Source organism: Adiantum capillus-veneris, chromosome 29 (genome assembly GCF_014529385.1).
Source record: "Adiantum capillus-veneris isolate H3 chromosome 29, ASM1452938v2, whole genome shotgun sequence".
Taxonomy (NCBI): Eukaryota; Viridiplantae; Streptophyta; class Polypodiopsida; order Polypodiales; family Pteridaceae; genus Adiantum; species Adiantum capillus-veneris.
This window is the reverse complement of record NC_140959.1, coordinates 104,814,740-104,833,214: the sequence shown is the minus strand read 5'-3', so window position 1 is coordinate 104,833,214 and position 18,475 is coordinate 104,814,740. Positions and strand designations below refer to the sequence as shown.

At 45.3% G+C, this 18,475-nt stretch overlaps 1 protein-coding gene across 3 annotated transcripts in view; it reads right to left on the bottom strand.

Annotated features, from left to right (window-relative positions):
- The window catches only part of RAD4 (DNA repair protein Rad4 family), a 103,545-nt gene that overhangs the window by 28,775 nt on the left and 56,295 nt on the right, over window positions 1–18,475 (bottom strand). For all 3 annotated transcript variants that reach the window (XR_015187091.1, XR_015187092.1, XM_086505426.1), the window contains exons 7-11: window positions 17,050–17,163; window positions 16,849–16,898; window positions 15,818–16,696; window positions 15,437–15,722; window positions 15,166–15,360 (exon numbers count right to left, since the gene is read on the bottom strand). Coding sequence is in view for 1 of the 3 variants with exons in the window: in XM_086505426.1 (XP_086361552.1) it covers window positions 15,166–15,360; window positions 15,437–15,722; window positions 15,818–16,696; window positions 16,849–16,898; window positions 17,050–17,163 (1,524 nt within the window). In the remaining 2 variants the exon portion in view is untranslated. The remainder of the gene's footprint in view (window positions 1–15,165; window positions 15,361–15,436; window positions 15,723–15,817; window positions 16,697–16,848; window positions 16,899–17,049; window positions 17,164–18,475) is intronic.

Sequence of the window (18,475 nt, the reverse complement as noted above, 5' to 3'; positions counted from 1 at the left end):
CAAGGGAACATCGGGAGAGTCTCGTGAGAGCCTTGGGATGCGTGTACAAGCTTTTGGGCTCCCGGCAGTGAAAAACAGAGAATTACAGCCCGCTGAATTTCTGTGACAGCTCACCAAAAAGCTTCCAGATATCGAGGGAATCCGTCCTAGACAGGTGTTTTTGACCTACAAGGGTTTTTGCGCCGTTCTGCTGTCGAAATCCGGTCGAAAACCTGCGTTTTCAGCCCTCGCCAGGTTTGGACAGCTTTGTGAAAGCTTGTGCTAAGTGGTCGGTCGTCTACCTTAATTTGAATAAAGAAATACCGAAAGGGGTGCCAGTCTTTGGGGCCTACAGGGTGTCGGTCTCGTGTGCGCAGTGACATTCTAGTCGCTGGACGCAACTCTGTTCTCTTTCCTTCTCAGTGCTCTGTGTAAAGTTAACAGGTAATTGAAATAGTACCGCCCTCTACGTTGTGCGGGCCGGTTATAAGCTCCCCCGTGCTGGGGCCAGCGTCGGAGGACATAGGCGTGCACCTGTAAGACCGAGCGTCCCATACCACCCGGCCTCACCTCCTCGAGGTGACCTCGCGCACTCCTAGCCTCGCGGGCTAACCACTGGCACTCTGCCAATGGGGTCGATAACTGTAAATGAGGCCTTGGCCTCCCTTTTATAATAATGGCCGGCCACACTGGTCGTGTTCACACTACGTCCGTCCGAACAGTGGACACCCATCCCGACGGCATCTGGGCTATATCCCCTCTCTTGTGAGCGGCACATAACATACTTCCCCCCTTAAGAACCATTGATGTCCTCATCAATGAAGTGGGGATATTGAGCCTTCAAAGCTCGAACAGGTTCCCAAGTAGCAAACCTTTCAGATTGACCCTTCCATTTAATTAAGTACTCGTCATAAGCCTTTTGACGTGAATGACGGGTACGATGATCTAAAACTGCTTCTGGTTCTCGAGGAATATACTCAGTTTGCATATCTTGCCATACATTTTCCTCGATAGGCACAACAACATCAGCTTCGCCCAATTTCACTTTAAGGCGGCTGACATGAAACACTGGATGTACACTAACATCCGAAGGAAGAGCCAGTTTGTAGGCCACTTGGCCAATTTTCTTTGTGATCAGGAACGGACCACAATATCTAGCTGAAAGCTTATAATGCTTTCCTGTTTGCATAGTCTTGGAATCCTTGGGTATCTTCAGATAAACCCATTGTCCCACATCTAGAGTCCTTGGAGACCTCTTTTGATTAGCATAAGTAGTGACTCGATCACGAGCCGTTCTTATACTATCCTTAGCCAATTCGAGCATTTCCTGCATGTAATACAGGAAATCACAAGCTTTGCGTTCCTTGACTTTCTCTAAGCCAATAGCAATCGGGAATTTAGGCTCAAATCCATACATCAGCATGAATGGACTAAATCCAGTAGCAGAATGCTTGCTACTATTATAGGCAAACTCTAACTGTGGGAGATACCTTTCCCAATCAGATTGCTTGTGAGAGACATAGGCTCTCAACATGTCCTCTAATGTCTGATTCATCCTCTCAGTTTTTCCATCGGACTCAGGATGGTCAGAAGACGACATACTCAACTTCGTCTGAAGGTGAGCAAAGACATCTCGCCAAAATCGGCCAATGAACTTAGTATCTCAATCACTGACGATATCTTCTGGGAGACCATACAACTTATAAAGCTGATCGACAAATAAAACCGCCAACTCATGGCTTTTTACTGTCGACTTCTTGGTATAAACTTTGCCATTTTTGTGAGTCTATCGATCACAACCCAAATAGCGTCATTGCCCCGACTAGTATTTGCAAACCAACGATGAAGTCCATGGAAATACTCTGCCACTTGGCATCTGGGATTTCCAATGGATGTAGCAGGCCAGCTTTCCTAAGGCGCTCTGCCTTATTGACCTGACACTGAGCGCATCTCTTCACATAGCTCTCTATGTAAGAGCGCATTCTTGGCCAATAGAAATATCGTTTGACCAAAGCCAAAGTTCTTTGGATGCTTGGGTAGCCAGCGCTAGGAACATCGTGGCATTCGCACAAAATCCTTTGTCGAATCTCATCGATTTCCGGCACGCAGACTTTACCATTTTTGAACAATAGTCCACCTCTAATGGAATATTGTCATTGTCTCGTCTCTCCAGCACGACTCACTTGGGTCTCCGGATCACCCAAGCCTGTATGCGAGTCATGTCCCGCTTCGACCTCGTTCCATATCTTGCCAAAATGGCCATCGGAACGACATAGCCCTCGGAGAGAGAGATAGAAATCCGTTGAGATTTCAGCCATAGACAAGGCATTGACCTCACGAATCCTACTAAGCGCATCGGCAACTCGATTGCTGGATCCTTTTCTATAACGGATCTCAAAGTCAAACTCTTGCATAAGCTCAACCCATCTAGCCTTACGGCCTCTGAGATCACCCTGATCACAGATATAGCGCAAGGAGTGATGATCTGTCCATGCAACAAACCTAGAGCCATACAAGTAGTGCCGCCATTTCCTCAGGGCGTGGACTACGGCGTAAAGCTCCTTCTCATACGTTGGATAACGCATCTCAACGTCAGAAAGCTTCTTACTTTCAAACGCAACAGGCCGTCCATCCCGGTATAATGCCGCACCAATAGCATAATCACTAGCATCTGTTTCAACCACAAACGGTTTTCTAGGATCCACAATGTGCAATATTGGCGCAGTAGTCATCAAGTGCTTTATTGTCTGAAAGCTCTCGTCGAGACGCTCGTTCCAGACAGCAGGGGCATTACCTTTACGATGAGGACCCGAAGTCTTCGGCCCTTTCACCCCTCCTTTTAAAAGTTGCGTAAGCGGAGCAGCAACTTTAGAGTAATCCTTGATAAACTTACGAAAGAATCCAGTAAAGCCTAAAAAGGACTTTACTTGGCGTACATTCTTCAGAATGGGCCAATTTCGCACTTTATCCAACATTTCAGGGTTGACGCGAATTCCATCGCGAGTAATGATGTGACCCAAGTACAAAAGCTCTTTCCTAAAGAATTCACACTTAAAAGCCTTAGCGTAAAGCTTCTCAGTTCTCAGTACTTCGAGAACAACACGTATATGCGCTAGGTGCTCAGGCAAACTTTGGTTGTAGATCAAGATATTATCGAGAAATACAACAACGAAGTTGCCGAAAAATGGTCTCAGCAGATCATTCATCATCTGCTGAAACGTAGCCAGAGCATTGGTCAAACCAAAAGGCAAGACCAAAAACTCGTAGTGACCATAATGCGTATGGAAGCCTGTCTTAGGAACATCTTCCAATTTGATCCGTATCTGATGATAGCATGATCGCAGGTCTATCTTCGTAAAATACAACGCTCCATGGAGCCGATCTATCAGATCGTCCATGCGCGGGAGCGGATACTTATTCTTGACAGTGAGTTTATTCAACCCCTTGTAATCCACGCAGAAGCGCATACTATTATCCTTCTTTCGAGAAAGTAGCACTGGCGCTCCCCACGGGGATTTGCTAGGCCGAACAAAACCCCTGTCGAGATAATCCTTCAACTGTTGCTGAATCTCGTCCTCCTCGGTTTTACTAAACCGATAGGGTTGCTTTGAGAAGGGCTGACTACCAGCTACCAACTCAATGCCATGATCTACTCCTCTCGAAGGCGGCAAGCCAAGAGGTAGATCATCACGAAAAACATCCTTGAAATCAGTCATGATTTCTCGGATAAGGTTGGATTCGTCAGAATCCCGAAGTTCAACAGAAGAACATGAAACATTTTTACGAAATTCAGTGACTGAAGTACCAAGCACTAATGAATCAAACCAAGCAGATGGTACACATTGATAAAAGTCAACATCAGAAGACTTTATTTCTTTATACATTTCCAAAGTAGTAACAATTGATATTGCAAAACCATTATTTACAGACTTCTGATTACAAAGCGACACAGATACATGAGGCATGTTCTGCTTAACAAAAACAAGAGAGTGATGTACATAGTCTATATACAATGAGTCTTGTTTATCATAAAACCATGGAATTCTTAAAATAACATCTGCTCTGTCTAGGCGCATGATGTGGAAATCCAGGTTCTCTTTGTAATCAGCCAGCTCGAGCGACAAGTCTGGAACCATCCAATTCCATACATCCGTATCCACGCCACGAACCATCTTCACGCGATATTGATGGTCACTGTCCCGCGTCCGCAGGCTCAGTTTCTGCACCAATTTTGCATCCACAAAATTGTGTGAGCTTCCATTATCAAGGAGTACGGTCACGTCGTGACCATTGATCTTCCCGGGGAAACGGAGAAGATCGTGCTTATCAAACACTTTGGTGCTAAAAGTACAATTAGTGGATGAACTATGCCATAAATGATGGATTTCAACTTGAACAACATCAGAGTTACCTGAGATCTCGTGGATTTGAACCGAATGACGGCCTTGCGGTTTCTGCGTCTTTTTCTTCTTAGGGCAATCCTTGATTTGGTGACCCGTCTCGCCACATCCGAAGCAAGCCCCCTTCTTCACTGCATCAGCAACTGAAGCATTTCTGGCTTTCTTCTTCTCCTGAGAAGATCTCGGCGGTGATTGGGACTTATGCTGAAATCGGGGTCGCTTCCTCGAAGCACCCTCGCCCGATTGACGATCTGCAGTTCTTTTCTTCTCATAATTCGCTACATTTATCAAATGGAACGTCCTGGCCTTTGCCACTACATCCTCGACGTCAGTCGGGGCTTTATCCTTAATTAAGGCCCAACGGTAGTCCTCATGCAATCCCAGCAGATACATGTGCACAGCGTGCGTAGAATCCACCTTGCAGAAGGTGAGCGCCTCTTTGAAAGTCGTCGTATACTTATCAAAAGACAGAGTTTTCATCGAAAGACTCTGCAGTTTGGCATAGGCTTTCAAAGGGTCCATTTTGGCGAAATCCCTCTTGAATTTCACACAAAAGTCAACCCACGTCGTAGGCTTCTCTGCCATGTCATGCCACCAGGTAAGCGCCTTACTACGCAGATAGAGAGGAATCGTCTGAATCCTCCGTTCATCCTCCCCATGGAGATCAAAGTATGTGGTCCACTGGTGCAGCCAGTTATTTACAGCCAGTTCCGTACACTCCTTCTCTTCACCTGAGAAATTGGCAGTTTTGTACGGAATTGTGGCAGTTGGACCACCCTGCGAACCTCCAAAAGCAGCAATCTGCATCCTCAATTACTGCAAATGGGTTTCCCCCTCGGAAATACGCGCAATCGTCGACTGAGCCATATTTTCGAGTAGAAAGTCAGGAACTGAGCCCCTGTACGACCCCTTCGAGAGAGGCCAAGCGAAGGTTCGTATGAACATTCGCGTTTTCCAGAGCGGTAACATGCTGGTCAAAACTCTGGAAAGTGCTTGTCATCATGTGTACAGAGCATGCGTGAATGGAATTTGGATGTTACCTGGCGCATCGTCATGCTGCACATCTGAGCTAGAGGAATCCATAGCGAAGTGCGTGAAAAAATTGGAAAATTCACGCGAAACCGAACCTTTTCTGCACTTTTCAGTCGCAAAAAGTTGAAGTTTGAAGAGCTCTACGCGTCGGCGAGAGCGTCTGAACGCGAGCAGGTGATGGCGGGAGCACGAGCAGGTGAGAGGGAGGAGCAATAGAGAGAAGTAGAGAGCTCAAAAATGAGTTTCTCTGCAGGAAAACTCAGTCTTTGTAAGTGATTTTTAATACAACACAGGTTTCACATTGACCTTAAAAAATAAAGGTGTCCACACTTAAAAAATGGCATGGCCTTTTAATAAGTTAATAAATCACTTGGTAGCGTTAAAATAAACGAAAGCCCAGCGCTGGAATAGCGAGAACGAGCAGAGCGCATGCGTGGAGGAATTTTGACGCGTGGCAAATCTGCCGCTTACCCACCAGCGTGTGCTGGCGTGTGCCAAGCCTGCACTTTTGTGCCTTGCTGGAGCCAACTCGGATCCTTACGCTTGGGCAAAAGGAATCGCCACCATTGTCTTCCCATGCTCACAGAGGAAGTCACTGCTACAGAGAGAGAGGTACTTCTCTCTCTCTCTCTCTCTCTCTCTCTCTCTCTCTCTCTCTCTCTCTCTCTCTCTCTCTCTCTCTCTCTCTCTCTCTCTCTCTCTCTCTCTCTATGCTTCGCACAGAGGAGAAAGAGGTTACAGAGAAAGTTTAAAGAGGATACTACATGCTGAATTTTAATCTAAAATCAGCCACTTAATGAGTAATTTACCGATTTCATCAAAAACCAGTAAAATCAATAAGTAATCCCCCAATTTTCAATAGTTTCGCCTGTCAATTTGCTGATTTTTATCAAAAATCAGCAGCATAGTATTGATTTACACCTGCAAACTTACTCAAGAGAAGAAAAATGATTAATTAAATAACTATTTCATCAAAAATTGCATGAAACAAAGACTATCTGACTTGAACCTATCCGTAAGTGTGCACACGGTCCTTCGTGCAGCCAAGCCGGCTCTCATACCATGAAACGAACAAGGAGGAAGGATCTCCCAGCCACACAGACCGCCTACAGATACGCGTCAGACGAACCACCCGACCATAGCCACCATCCGGCAGCTCCCCCGTGATGGGGCCAACGTCCGAGGACGTAGGTGTGCACCTGTAAGACCGAGCGTCCCATACCACCCGGCCTCACCTCCTCGAGGTGACCTCGCGCACTCCTAGCCTCGCGGGCTAACCACTGGCACTCTGCCAGTGGGGTCGATAACTGTAAATGAGGCCTTGGCCTCCCTTTTATAATAATGGCCGGCCACACTGGCCGTGTTCACACTACGTCCGCCCGGACACTAGACGCCCATCCTGACAGTATCTGGGCTAGATCCCCTCTCCTGTGAGAGGGACATAACAGGAGTGCTCATGAAAGAATCGCCATGCCTCTTCTGAGTCTCTACTCAAGAACAGTTGATACAAGTCTCGATCCATCTCGGCCCGTTTCTTCCGTCGCACAAGGCGCCGGAAAGCACTCCGAGAATGTCTGTAAGTGATGACTCCTAATAGAAGATCTGTTTGGAGCTGGGCTCTCATCTCTCTGCACTCCTCATCATACCAACTATTCTGGGGCATAGTGGTCTCGTACGGTGCGTTTTGTACATGTACGACGATGTGCTATACGAACTAAAAAAATTTATGATGTACGATGACGTTATGTACGTTCAAAATAGAAAACAAATAATTCTTAAGTCTAAGGCTTAGGCCTTAAAGAAACTTGACAGTTGTACAGATTACAATATACAATACTACAATGGAAAGATCAAGACTCAAAGACTAAAGAGAACGAGCATTACATAAACCAAAATGATCATTGATAAGTAAAGAGTCAAGACTCAAGATGATACAAAAAAGTGGGGGGACCAAGGGCTACAAAGTACTCAAAAAGTGGCACACCATAATAGAGAGAGTAAAAGGTAAAGTCTAAAGTAACTAGTCTGAGAGCTTCTAGTCACTAGTCACTAGTGCTCTCATCATCTTCCGCATCTTCCTCTTCCGAGCCTTGCTCATCAACATCATCCTCTTCCTCACAATAGTCAAAGGATAACGGCTCATAATCTCCATCACTAATGAGATTTGGCTCTCTAGGCTCTCTAGAACATGGACCCGCTTATCCTTCCATCTTTGTCAAGTGGAGGATGAGACGCGTAACGGAAGAGGTCATACCTTTTGGGAAATATTTGCACCACCACTTGCAAGCGTTTTGCTTGCCCCACACTGGCTCAAAATAGCGGCAATGCTTCTCAAAGGCTTCATGAAGAGGAGGCATTATGTAGTGTGTAGCTAGTAGCTACTAGTATGATGTATCAATTAGATTAGAGAGAGAGAGAGAGAGAGAGAGCACTTGGAAGGATGGGGTGGGGATGGGAGAAAGAGAGGGAGACGTGAATTATGAGAGCTTGAGAGGGAGAGACCCAAGGGAGAGAAGATGGAGAGCTTGTCACTTGAGACTCGAGAGCTTCAATGGGAGCTTGAGGGGGAGAGATGGAGAGCTTGAGCCTTGTCACTTGAGAGCTTCAATGGGAGCACATGGATGATGAGAGCATTGAGAGGCTAGAGTCTGTAGCTTGTAAGTTGTGTTGGAGAACAAGGTGGAGGAGTTGCTTAAATAGATTATAGGAAGAGAGAGAGCATGGGGCATTATGCATGTGAGAGAGAGAGCATGGCAATGGGCATTGGTACATGCCACATGGTTGCAAACATGCTCCAAAACGGCTTCCTAAACGCCCACTAACGTTCACTGTCAACGTTCAAAAACTACTGCCAACGGTCATAAACGGCTATAATTTTCGACCAAACGGAACGTACTAAACGAACTGAACGGAACGGGTCAGACCGAACGGTACTAGACGTTCCGTACATCCAACGAAAACTACCCTGTTCTGGGGGCATGCTCCCAGAATGTCACCTCCTACCCGGCTGAGTGTATGGGTATGCCTCTGACCATTGATGCTTCACCATGTAGTATCTCAGTCAGTAAAGTGGTGCACTCCTCTACTGAGAGACCAGGACTAGCTGTGCATAGACGGCTATAGATCTCCTTTGTATAAACCAAGTCAATCTCTGGTGTAAATGTATAACAGGTATGTGACCTGCCTCCTGATGTCTGGGCTGTACTATACTGAAATGAAACGGACAATGTCGAAAGAGAGAGAGAGAGAGAGAGAGAGAGAGATGAAATGTTATATTAAATGTCTTCAGAAGGCCAAAATTACCTATGAGACCAAACTTACACAATCCTCGTGGATCTAATCCAATGTCTGCGTACAAAGATAAAAGTGAAGTGAAGTAAAGTAAAAGACTAAAATCATCATCATCATTAACATCATCATCAATGCCTAAGGATGCCCAGCATCGGGCATTGTCCGAGAAAGTACTGCATCGGTCGCTGGAGAGAAATGAAATGAAATGAAATGTAATATTAAAATCTTCAAAAGGCCAGAATGACCTATGAGACCAAAAGGTTACATGTGGTGAATCTAATACCAGGTCTGGGTACAAAAAGTACAAAGAGCTGAAAAGAAAATAGTGGGTAGGGGTGGGGTGAAAGCCGATACAAGTGGAATACAAAGGGGTGAGCTGATACAATGGAGCTCTCTAACAGTCGAGGCATCATATACATATACATCAGTATCCAAAAGGCTATAGAGATTCAATGTCCTCCAAGGTAGGCACTCTGTCGGGACGGCTCCTATGTCGCGCCAGTATGGTATGGATCCTCTGTTGCAGTCTGTGTCGATGTCGAGAGGACCTCCTCATCAGTGGGTGACGGGACCGCCCCAACTCTATCGCCCGATCAAGCAGTATGCCATTGGTGCCTCTGCCATTGGTGCCTCTGGTGTTGTTATGCTGTTGGGGCTCCTCGGACTCCTCTGTCTATGACTGAAAGAAATCTGTAATCTTTCACTATTGCTGGATCTCTCTCATTGTGCCCCTCTTCAAGAGGTCCTCTCTGTGTTTGCGAATCTCCAATAAGTATAATCCGAGGCATCTTTCTAGAAAGTGGCCCAAAACCCTCTCTGAATAGACACTGAAAGCGCCTCGTATCTCATAGTATACTGGGCAATGACATATGTAATGTAGCTCTATCTCTGGCTCTATCTGGCACACCTAACAAATCCTGGACTCAGCGGGTACTCCTCTAAATCTGCTTGTCTCGATCTCTAGCTGATGTGAGGATGTGCGTATCTGACCAATAGCACATCAGTTCCCGTGGGGTAGATGAGTGTCCATGTATCCTGGTCTAATCATAAAACCATCCTCCATAAGTTGGAGAAGATGCTCTCTATAGAAAGAGACCGATAACCCTTGAAACGGAACAGATTTTAAGTCTGTCGTGTTTACCTTTTTCACCAAGTGAGCAAACTTTGAAAGCAAAGAAAAAAAACAAAACACAAGTGGCACACATGCAAGAGTTGAAGCCAGAGATCAGGGCAGCAAGAGAAAAGGGGAAAATCGCCTTTTATAGAGGAGGGAAAGTAGTGGTTCTAGAAAAGCGCTCATCATGACGGTGCGAGACCTATGGGGCGACGCTCCGGATAGCGGCATGGAATTGTAATGGATCATATAGGCTAGATGTAGGTGCCTTTGAAGACAGCTTTAGGGACAGAGACATAGTTTTCTACTCAAAGACACACCAGATACCGGGACAGCTTATGCCACATGTGAAGGGGTATTTATGGGAAACAGCTGGTCGACCAGACAAGAGATCTCTACGAGGTAGCCGGGGTTAAGGAGGAATAGCAATCTTATTTGAAGAGGAGCTGAAACCACTACTACAGATTATCAGGAAAGATGAACAAGCAAGGTATATGTGGGTGAGAATGAGAGCCGAGACAGGTAGATTTCTATATATCGCTATATGCTACTTCCCTCCAAGTACATCAGTCTACTCCTCACCTAAAGGACAGTCCCCTTTCTCCATATTGAATAATGACATATGGGAGTTTTCTAGAGATGGAGACATCGTTCTCTTCGGAGACTTTAATGCCAGAACGGCCAACTCTCAAGCAGTATTCTATGATACTTCTGAGGAAATGCTCAGAGAAGTGGATTTATCACAGGAGGGGCTTACTAGAAACTCACAGGATAAAGAACGCACTGAATATGGGAGACATCTCATGGAAATGGAAAATACACATGGTTTGGCCATACTTAATGGTCTAGAGAATTTCCCTTTATCTGGGGGATTCACATGCTTCCTGCACACGCATGGGGCCAGTACAGTGGATTATGTCATGACTTCACCAAGCTTTATTTCTAGTATTGAGGACTTTAAGGTGGGACCCAGACCGGTTGGGATTGCAGTGGATCATGCTCTCTTGACCTTATCAATCTCCTTCCAATACAATGCCTCTCAAGTACAAAGGAAGAAGACACACAAGATATACTCTCACACCAGAGACTGATACAGTCTATGTGGAAAAGATCTATAATAGGATGTGGGCAGCCGAGCCAGTATATACTGTAGAGGAGATTACTTCTCAGCTAACAGAGATACTACATGGAGCAGCACAAGAGGCATACCCACATACTCAGCCTGATCAGAAGAGAGAATATGGGAACATGCCTCAAAACAGTTGGTACGACGAGGAATGCAGAGAGACGAGAACCCAAGTCCAGAAACAGCTTACACTTGGGATCATCACATATAAGCAGTCTCGGATTGCTCTTCGGCATATAGTACGTCGCAAGAAAAGGGCATTTTTAGCCAAACTGGAGAAGGATTTATATCAGCTCTTCTTGAGTCAGGACTCACATGAGGCCTGGCGTTTATTTCACGAGCACTCATCGCCTCCAACAATTACTTCTCCTGAGATTTGGGGTCAATATGTAACATCATTATATACGGTATTTGGACAACCTCCATTACCAGATCCGCTAGAGCCATGCCCTGCTACTAGTACTTTCTTTACTACGGAAATGATGGAAAAAGCCATTGATAAGATGAAGACAAGAAGAGCATATGATCATGAGGGTCTAGTAGCAGAACATCTGATCCATGCAAGGGATCTACTTTCAGAAATCCTTGCTTGTCTGTTTAATCGGGTCATGTGTGAAGGATTACCTGAATCTTGGAAATTATCTACTATCCTACCTATTTTCAAGTCAGGGGATCCTATGATACCCGGGAACTACCGTACCATTATGGTGGGTCACACATTGACCGGACTGTACGCATCCATTCCTAAACAAAAATTGAGTAGATGGGCAGAGAATGAGGGCATAAGGGCAACAGGACAAGCTCGATTCAGGAGGGGTTATTCCACTTTAGATCATATTCTTACGCTCAAAGCCATTATTGAGGAAGCAAGAGCAAGCGGGAGAAGGATGTATTGTTGCTTTGTGGATTTTCGGAAAGCTTTTGATACAGTACCAAGGGCCAGATTGATGCGCAGAATGCAAAAGTTAGGGGTCTTCAAAGAGATTATTTGGGGGATCATGGCCTTATACGGGTCAGTAACTGGTTATGTACGTACTCCAGAAGGGGATTCCGACATTGTTCATTCCACCGTTCGAGTAAAGCAGGGATATACCTAGATGAATCCAGGATAAGCCCAGATTCACCCTTGAAGGAAAATGCAAGGTATAGACCCATGGTAGTCACCCACAAGACAATATAACCATCAGCTTCATCATGCATAGTATTGACTAAATACCACGACATCCCCACCAACGCCTAATAGTGGGTGTAGAACTAGGTACTAACATATGCTCCCCAACACAACACACACCACACGCACACACACACATGAGCATACATTTACACAAAGTTCGGCGTACTGAGTTTCTGTCATGATTCCGGAGATCAAGGGCAGACTCAGCCATAATGAAGCCTAGCACTAAAAGAAACATTAAATCGGAAAAATTAGCACAAAAATGAGGTAGTTGATAGGGCATACGCACCACAAAAGATAGAAAGAATTAGCACAATATCAACTGGTCGTAACTCGGACGAAAACTTCACAATGTGAAGTTTGCATGTCCGCAATACGACTAAAAAATATACCTAGATGAATCCAGGATAAGCCCAGATTCACCCTTGAAGGAAAGCAGGGATGCCCACTGTCCCCTACTTTATTTGGTATGTATATAGATGAGGTATCAGATTACATTGATAGAGAGGGTGACAGAGGTGCTCAACTTGCAGGGTCATGGATCCCTTTGTTGTTGTATGCAATTGATATTGTATTGATAGCAGAATCACCAGATGGAATGCAAAGGCAGTTAGATGCATTACATAAATTCGCGGAGGACAGCGGACTGTCGGTAAATTTGGGTAAAACCAAAGTTATGGTATTTAACACCACACCGCAGTGGGTTAGGAGATCGGCACCTACATTTGCATATGGCCAGGATATAGTAGAGTACACAGATGCATACACATACCTTGGTGTGGTATTTACATGACCGAAGTTTACCCTTAAGAAAGCAGCGGATGCTAGATTGTCCAGAGCCACTGCGGCCTTGGGAGGGTTGGAGAGGATGTGTTCACAAGTGCAGTTTCAGGAACCACGAACAAAACTTTGGCTCTTTGATACTGTGGTGGCTTCGGCCATGCTTTATGGGGTCCGTGTTTGGGGACCATCTGTGGATCAGGATAATTGGAAGTCAATGGAGAGACCTTTGGTATCTATGATTTCCCGAATGATTAGAGCCAAGACCTCCGTACCACACGCGATTACCCGAGCGGAACTAGCTGCCCCTCCGATAGAAATTGAAGCTCTTACCAGATCAGTGTCCTTTATACATGGTTTATGGGATACAAATAATTGCCGATATACTAGATTGGCCCTCGAATCCTCTCGACAATTAGCAATGAAAGGAGATACATCATGCTGGTATGCACAACTGTCCTCGTGGTTTGAGAGACATGGGTTCAGTATGGAAAGATTACCCCCCTTCCAATACTCTCTTGAGGCTCCATCACTGGCAATCACACGAACGGAGATTAATAAAATCATCCGCCAGGATCTTATACAGTTGGACACTAAGAGGACATGGGTAGACCCTACACAAGAATTGGGCACAAAGATGGCCGACTACAAAGAAAACTTCCTACATCTATCTGAAGATGGTTTTGTGATTCGCCCGAGCTACATGGATACCCACGTGTCTCATGGTTTGAGATGTGCTATTGGTCAGATTCGTACATCCTCACACCAGCTGGAAATTGAATTTGGCAGATTTAGGGGAATCCCACCTGAGAGCAGAATTTGCAAGTTATGCGGAATGGAGCCGGAGACAGAATTACACTACATATGCCATTGCACCGTATACTATGAGATACGTGGGCGTTTCCATTGCCTATTTAAAGAAGGCTTTGGACCTCTAGATAGAGTCATGCAATACCAAGATCAAAGGTGCTTAGGCATGTACCTACTGGAGCTACATCGGCACAGGGATAATCTAATGAGAAGACAAAGAGCACTACAGCCTCACAGGCAGATCACAGATTTCTTCGGATCGAGAGAAGCAGGAATGGAAGGAGAAGCAAGAGGCCAGCAGCGAGCACAAAGGAGTACCCACATTCATACCAAAGGCACCCTCATTGACAGGGCCATTGAGCTTAGGAAATCGAGACGACCACGACCAAGATGCAGAAGCACACTTCACCGGAGGAGACTACAACAAAGGATTAGAAGCATTCTAGCCAGACACCCAGAATGCTCCTAAGAAGTTTATCTAATACTTTGTATTTAGTTTTTTCGCATTTATTTTCACACTTTCACACTTTTCAGACATTGTAACAGATTCACCACTTTTGTATCAGTTTGGTCTCATAGGTCACTCTGGCATTTTGAAGACGTTAACATAACATTTCATTTCATTTCTCTACGCGCGCAGGCTCTCTTTCTCTCGACGCTCGCTTCTCTCTCTCTCTCTCTCTCTCTCTCTCTCTCTCTCTCTCTCTCTCTCTCTCTCTCTCTCTCTCTCTCTCTCTCTCTCTCTCTCTCTCTCTCTCTACGCTTGGAAAAACGTCTCTCTTTCTCTCTCTACGCCTAAAAACGCCTCTTTCTCTCTCTACGCCTAAAAAACGCCTCTTTCTCTCTCTACGCTCTGGGACAAATCAATATACAGCAGCATATCCTCTGGATATCAAGGAAAATGGCAACAGTCTAAGGCTGGGTTCAGACGAGCCAGACGATAATGAGAGACTCGAAGGCTGCCTGCAGCCTCACCATTCACAAGTGGCAGAGGCAGAAATGATATATAAAATTTTATGTGAGTCGACACCAAATGAGTATTCTACTGGTTGCATAGCAAACCTGACAGCCGCTGATTCATGTTCAATCTCAGAGGTCCGCATTTTGCGCTGCAAAAGCGGACGGAGCTTTGCATTTCCAAGGAGGGGGGCCTCGTCCATCTTGAGGTGGGTCCGGAAGCACGCCCCTTTCCTGCCTCTGCCTCGTCTGAACCCAGCCAAAAATAAAAGTGCTACTAGAAAAACCCATAAGCTGTGAGGGGAGGGTGGTCTAAACATTGATGGGAGCAAGGGTGATGATGAAGGGATTGAGCTAGCCAGATACATGCATCTCATGATTTTCCATGCCCCTTAATGAAATAAAATGAGATGTCTACTTACATCCACATAAGGTTTAAAAGACCTACGAGACCAACACACACACACACAGATTGTTGTGAATCAGAGCCTATGGTTCCCACCTTTGCTGGCACCTCATGTGGTCTTACTTTTAGCCCTTCCCGTAGCCAACGCTCAGCCGTGTGAAGATCCTGCACACAAGCACGGGGAAACACAGGATGCCCTGCACAGTATCCCAATATTGGGCCCCTAGGATGCAGACCTTGATATTTCGTTAGCCATCTCTCCAAAGCGTACAGGTGATGGTTCTTGTAAGCCTGCCAGGAAATACAATGAGCTTCCTGCCAATGTGCAATACTGTTGAATGTCTAACAAAGAGAAAAAAAAAGTTGCCTGCTGGTTTTTGGGAAGAGGTTCAGTGCATGCTCTTATATCCAATTCCATGTCTTCTAAGGAACTGCGATTATTTGCCTGTGATTGTCTTGAAGAAGACCCAGCTTTGAATGAGCTTCCACAAGAGCCTGCTCCCACCGCTTTCTGGAACAAATCGGCTCCTCCTTCCTCTCTAAGATCCAAGGAAGTTCCAGCAGCTTCCAGCTCCTTCAAGGGTGCCAACGTGATATTCCACCAGTCCTTGCTGACTCTTAAGGGAGCTACAGCTGACCACAAGGTGACATATCTGCAATCAAAGACTTCAAAATGCGATTAGGCACAGTTTTAAAAGCCATCCCAGGCAGTAAATTACTGTCTTATTCTTCTTCATATATAGCTCACCTGCGTGTGACATCTTTCGCTCCATTTCCAGTAAAAGCAAGAACATAGCGTAGAGGGACTCTGCAGGATCGGGCAGCCTCCTCTACCAGTTCTGCACCATCCAAAAGACCTCTGCCAGCATCTACATGCACCCACCTCCCACTGTCCTTACCCACACAAAAGACTTCCGCCCAGGTCAGTAAAGGTCCTAATTTCCTTGACCATACTGCACTCCCACTTACAACAGGCCTTGCAGCTTTCTCATGCAAGCCTTTCCCTTTCTCTAAGTTAGCAGGACTTTTGGTTTCTAATGAGCTTGATAAGTCATTTTTGGTTTTTGATTTTTGAGTACCCTTCCCTTGTGACCTACAAGTCATAGCCGCAGTCGCAGCCATGGCCATTTCCAACTGAAGCTCGAATTCTAAGTCTCCTTTTTTTTTCTTTTCTGACCCAGGAACATCACACATATCCTTTGCAGTATTTGCACCATCATCTCTTCCATCATCCTCGGTGCTAAGTTGTAGGTCATTAGTGCTTTCAAATTCGATCTTTTTTCTTTTCTTCTGGCTCTTGGACTCATGAGAGTCTTCAACTATCTGCTTACCCATTTCTGTAGTCTTTCTTGTTATTTCCTGTTTCTGAATTCTACTTTCAAGACTCTGCCTCCTAGTTGAACTCATTGATTCTATGGTCGGAGAAGCTGAAGCATTCGTTACAGCCATAGCCAAGGTTTGAGGAGCACATTGAGAAAAAGTGTGGCCCAAGCTGGAGGCTAATTTTGCACTCAGCACTCGCTGCAAAAAAGAACCGTTGTCAACATTGAATGCATCCCAGTCTGCAGAAGCCTCAAGCGAAGAAGAATCTGGTTTAAGGGGAAGCACATCCAGCACTGTTACATACCTGTTCAAAATTTAATGGTTGGTTCCAGAAACTCTAACCAGAAGGTTTGATTCATAACGAACAGGCAATTCCCAACCAAAGATTATGATGGATGCTGATCAAGAAAACTAAGATGTCCCAGGAAAGAGTGCATTCAGAACATGATAACTAACCGAGCAGGAACACCTAGAGCTCGAAGGAGAGAAACAGATAAGGCCACAACCTGAATCAATAACCACGGATGTATAAAGAACAAATTTTGAAGCATAAATGTGCCTTCAAGAAAGATTAGGGCAAAACTACAGCACCAGCCCCTCCTTATATTCAAAAGCGTTGCTGAGAACTGTTTTTATCCAGAAAATTGAAATACCTACCTCTTCACTGGAACCTGCTTGCTTTTGCAGGGCATCAAGAAGATGTGGGACCAAATCATCCCCAGAAGATGAGGTGAAGCTCTTATCTGAAAGAACTTGGAAATTTGATTGAAACTGCAAGTCAAATGGAAACACTCTCAGAGAAGTAATGATAAGACACAAGCACTAGGCTACGTGATCTCTATTACTCATACTAGTAGGCGCGTACAATTATATATTATCTGTACCAATCTCAGTTTCCAAACAAACGTAACAATGACTCATGACAAAAACAAAGTGAAAAGACACTGTGCGTGAAGGTGCATGAGACTGAGAGATAGAGAGAGAAGAATACGACACGGGAAGTTGTCAAACCCTCCTCCAAGGGCCCCACTCTTGATGGCGAGAGTGGTCTACTATTGATTGCACAATCTGGTACAAGTGTAGATGCGAAGCTAAGTGATGCTAATGCGGGAGACTGAACGCTTCGAAGACGACGGTGACGACGACGACTTCTACCTGCTGTTGTGACCTTGAAGGCCGGAAACACCTGACTCCTTGCTATACCAGAAAACGCTGGTTTGCTGTTCAAAAAATGCTGATTGGCTGTTGACAAAAACGCTGCTCTTTATGTTAGCTTTTTATGCCCTTGAGGGGGTTGGTATGCTTTACCTTTTATATAAGCAAATACCGACTGCTTGTTTAAGCAAGAAGAAGCCATCGGTAGCATAGTTGCCCACTTCGTGTAGTCATCTAAGTTCTTGCAAGATTTGCAATGAAAGGATTTACCAGCTGCTGACGCATCGAGTTGCTGACTGTATTTGCTTAGGAAAAACGTTGTTCCTGCTGCTGCTTATTCGCTGAATTGCTGCTGGAAACGCTGGCTTGATGGGGCTGAAAACACTGCTGCAAAATGCTGATCTATGGCTGCTGCAAAAACGTTGTCGCTGCTGCTACAAAAACGCTAGTCATGGGCTGAATTCGCTGCTTCTGCTGCATGTAAAACGCTGGTCTGAGATGCCTTTGAAAACGCTGATGGCTGGTTACAAACGCTGGCTGTTGGTGTCCCAAAACGCTAGCATGCATGAGGGGAAACGCTGATCTGTGGGCTGAAATCGCCAAGTCTCCAAGGGAATGAAAACGCTGGCTATGAGGGTTCTTGCTTGAGAAGTTGCCTGTTGAGCGATGCCCCTGCTGCCTCTTCTGCCAGAAAGGCTAGCTCTGGTTTCCTTCTATATTATCTTATGGAAGTTGTCCTACCCAATTCCAACAAAAGTCACTTAAAAATAATAAGTGAAAAATGTCAAAAATAGGGAAATTAGGTTTTCTACTCTGTAAAATGATCCTGATGGAATCTGATGGATTCTGATGGTAATGTTGATGATCATGCTGTGTGCAACCGGAGGATATGCATCTAATCTAAGTGTTTGGACATGCACCGTCTGCG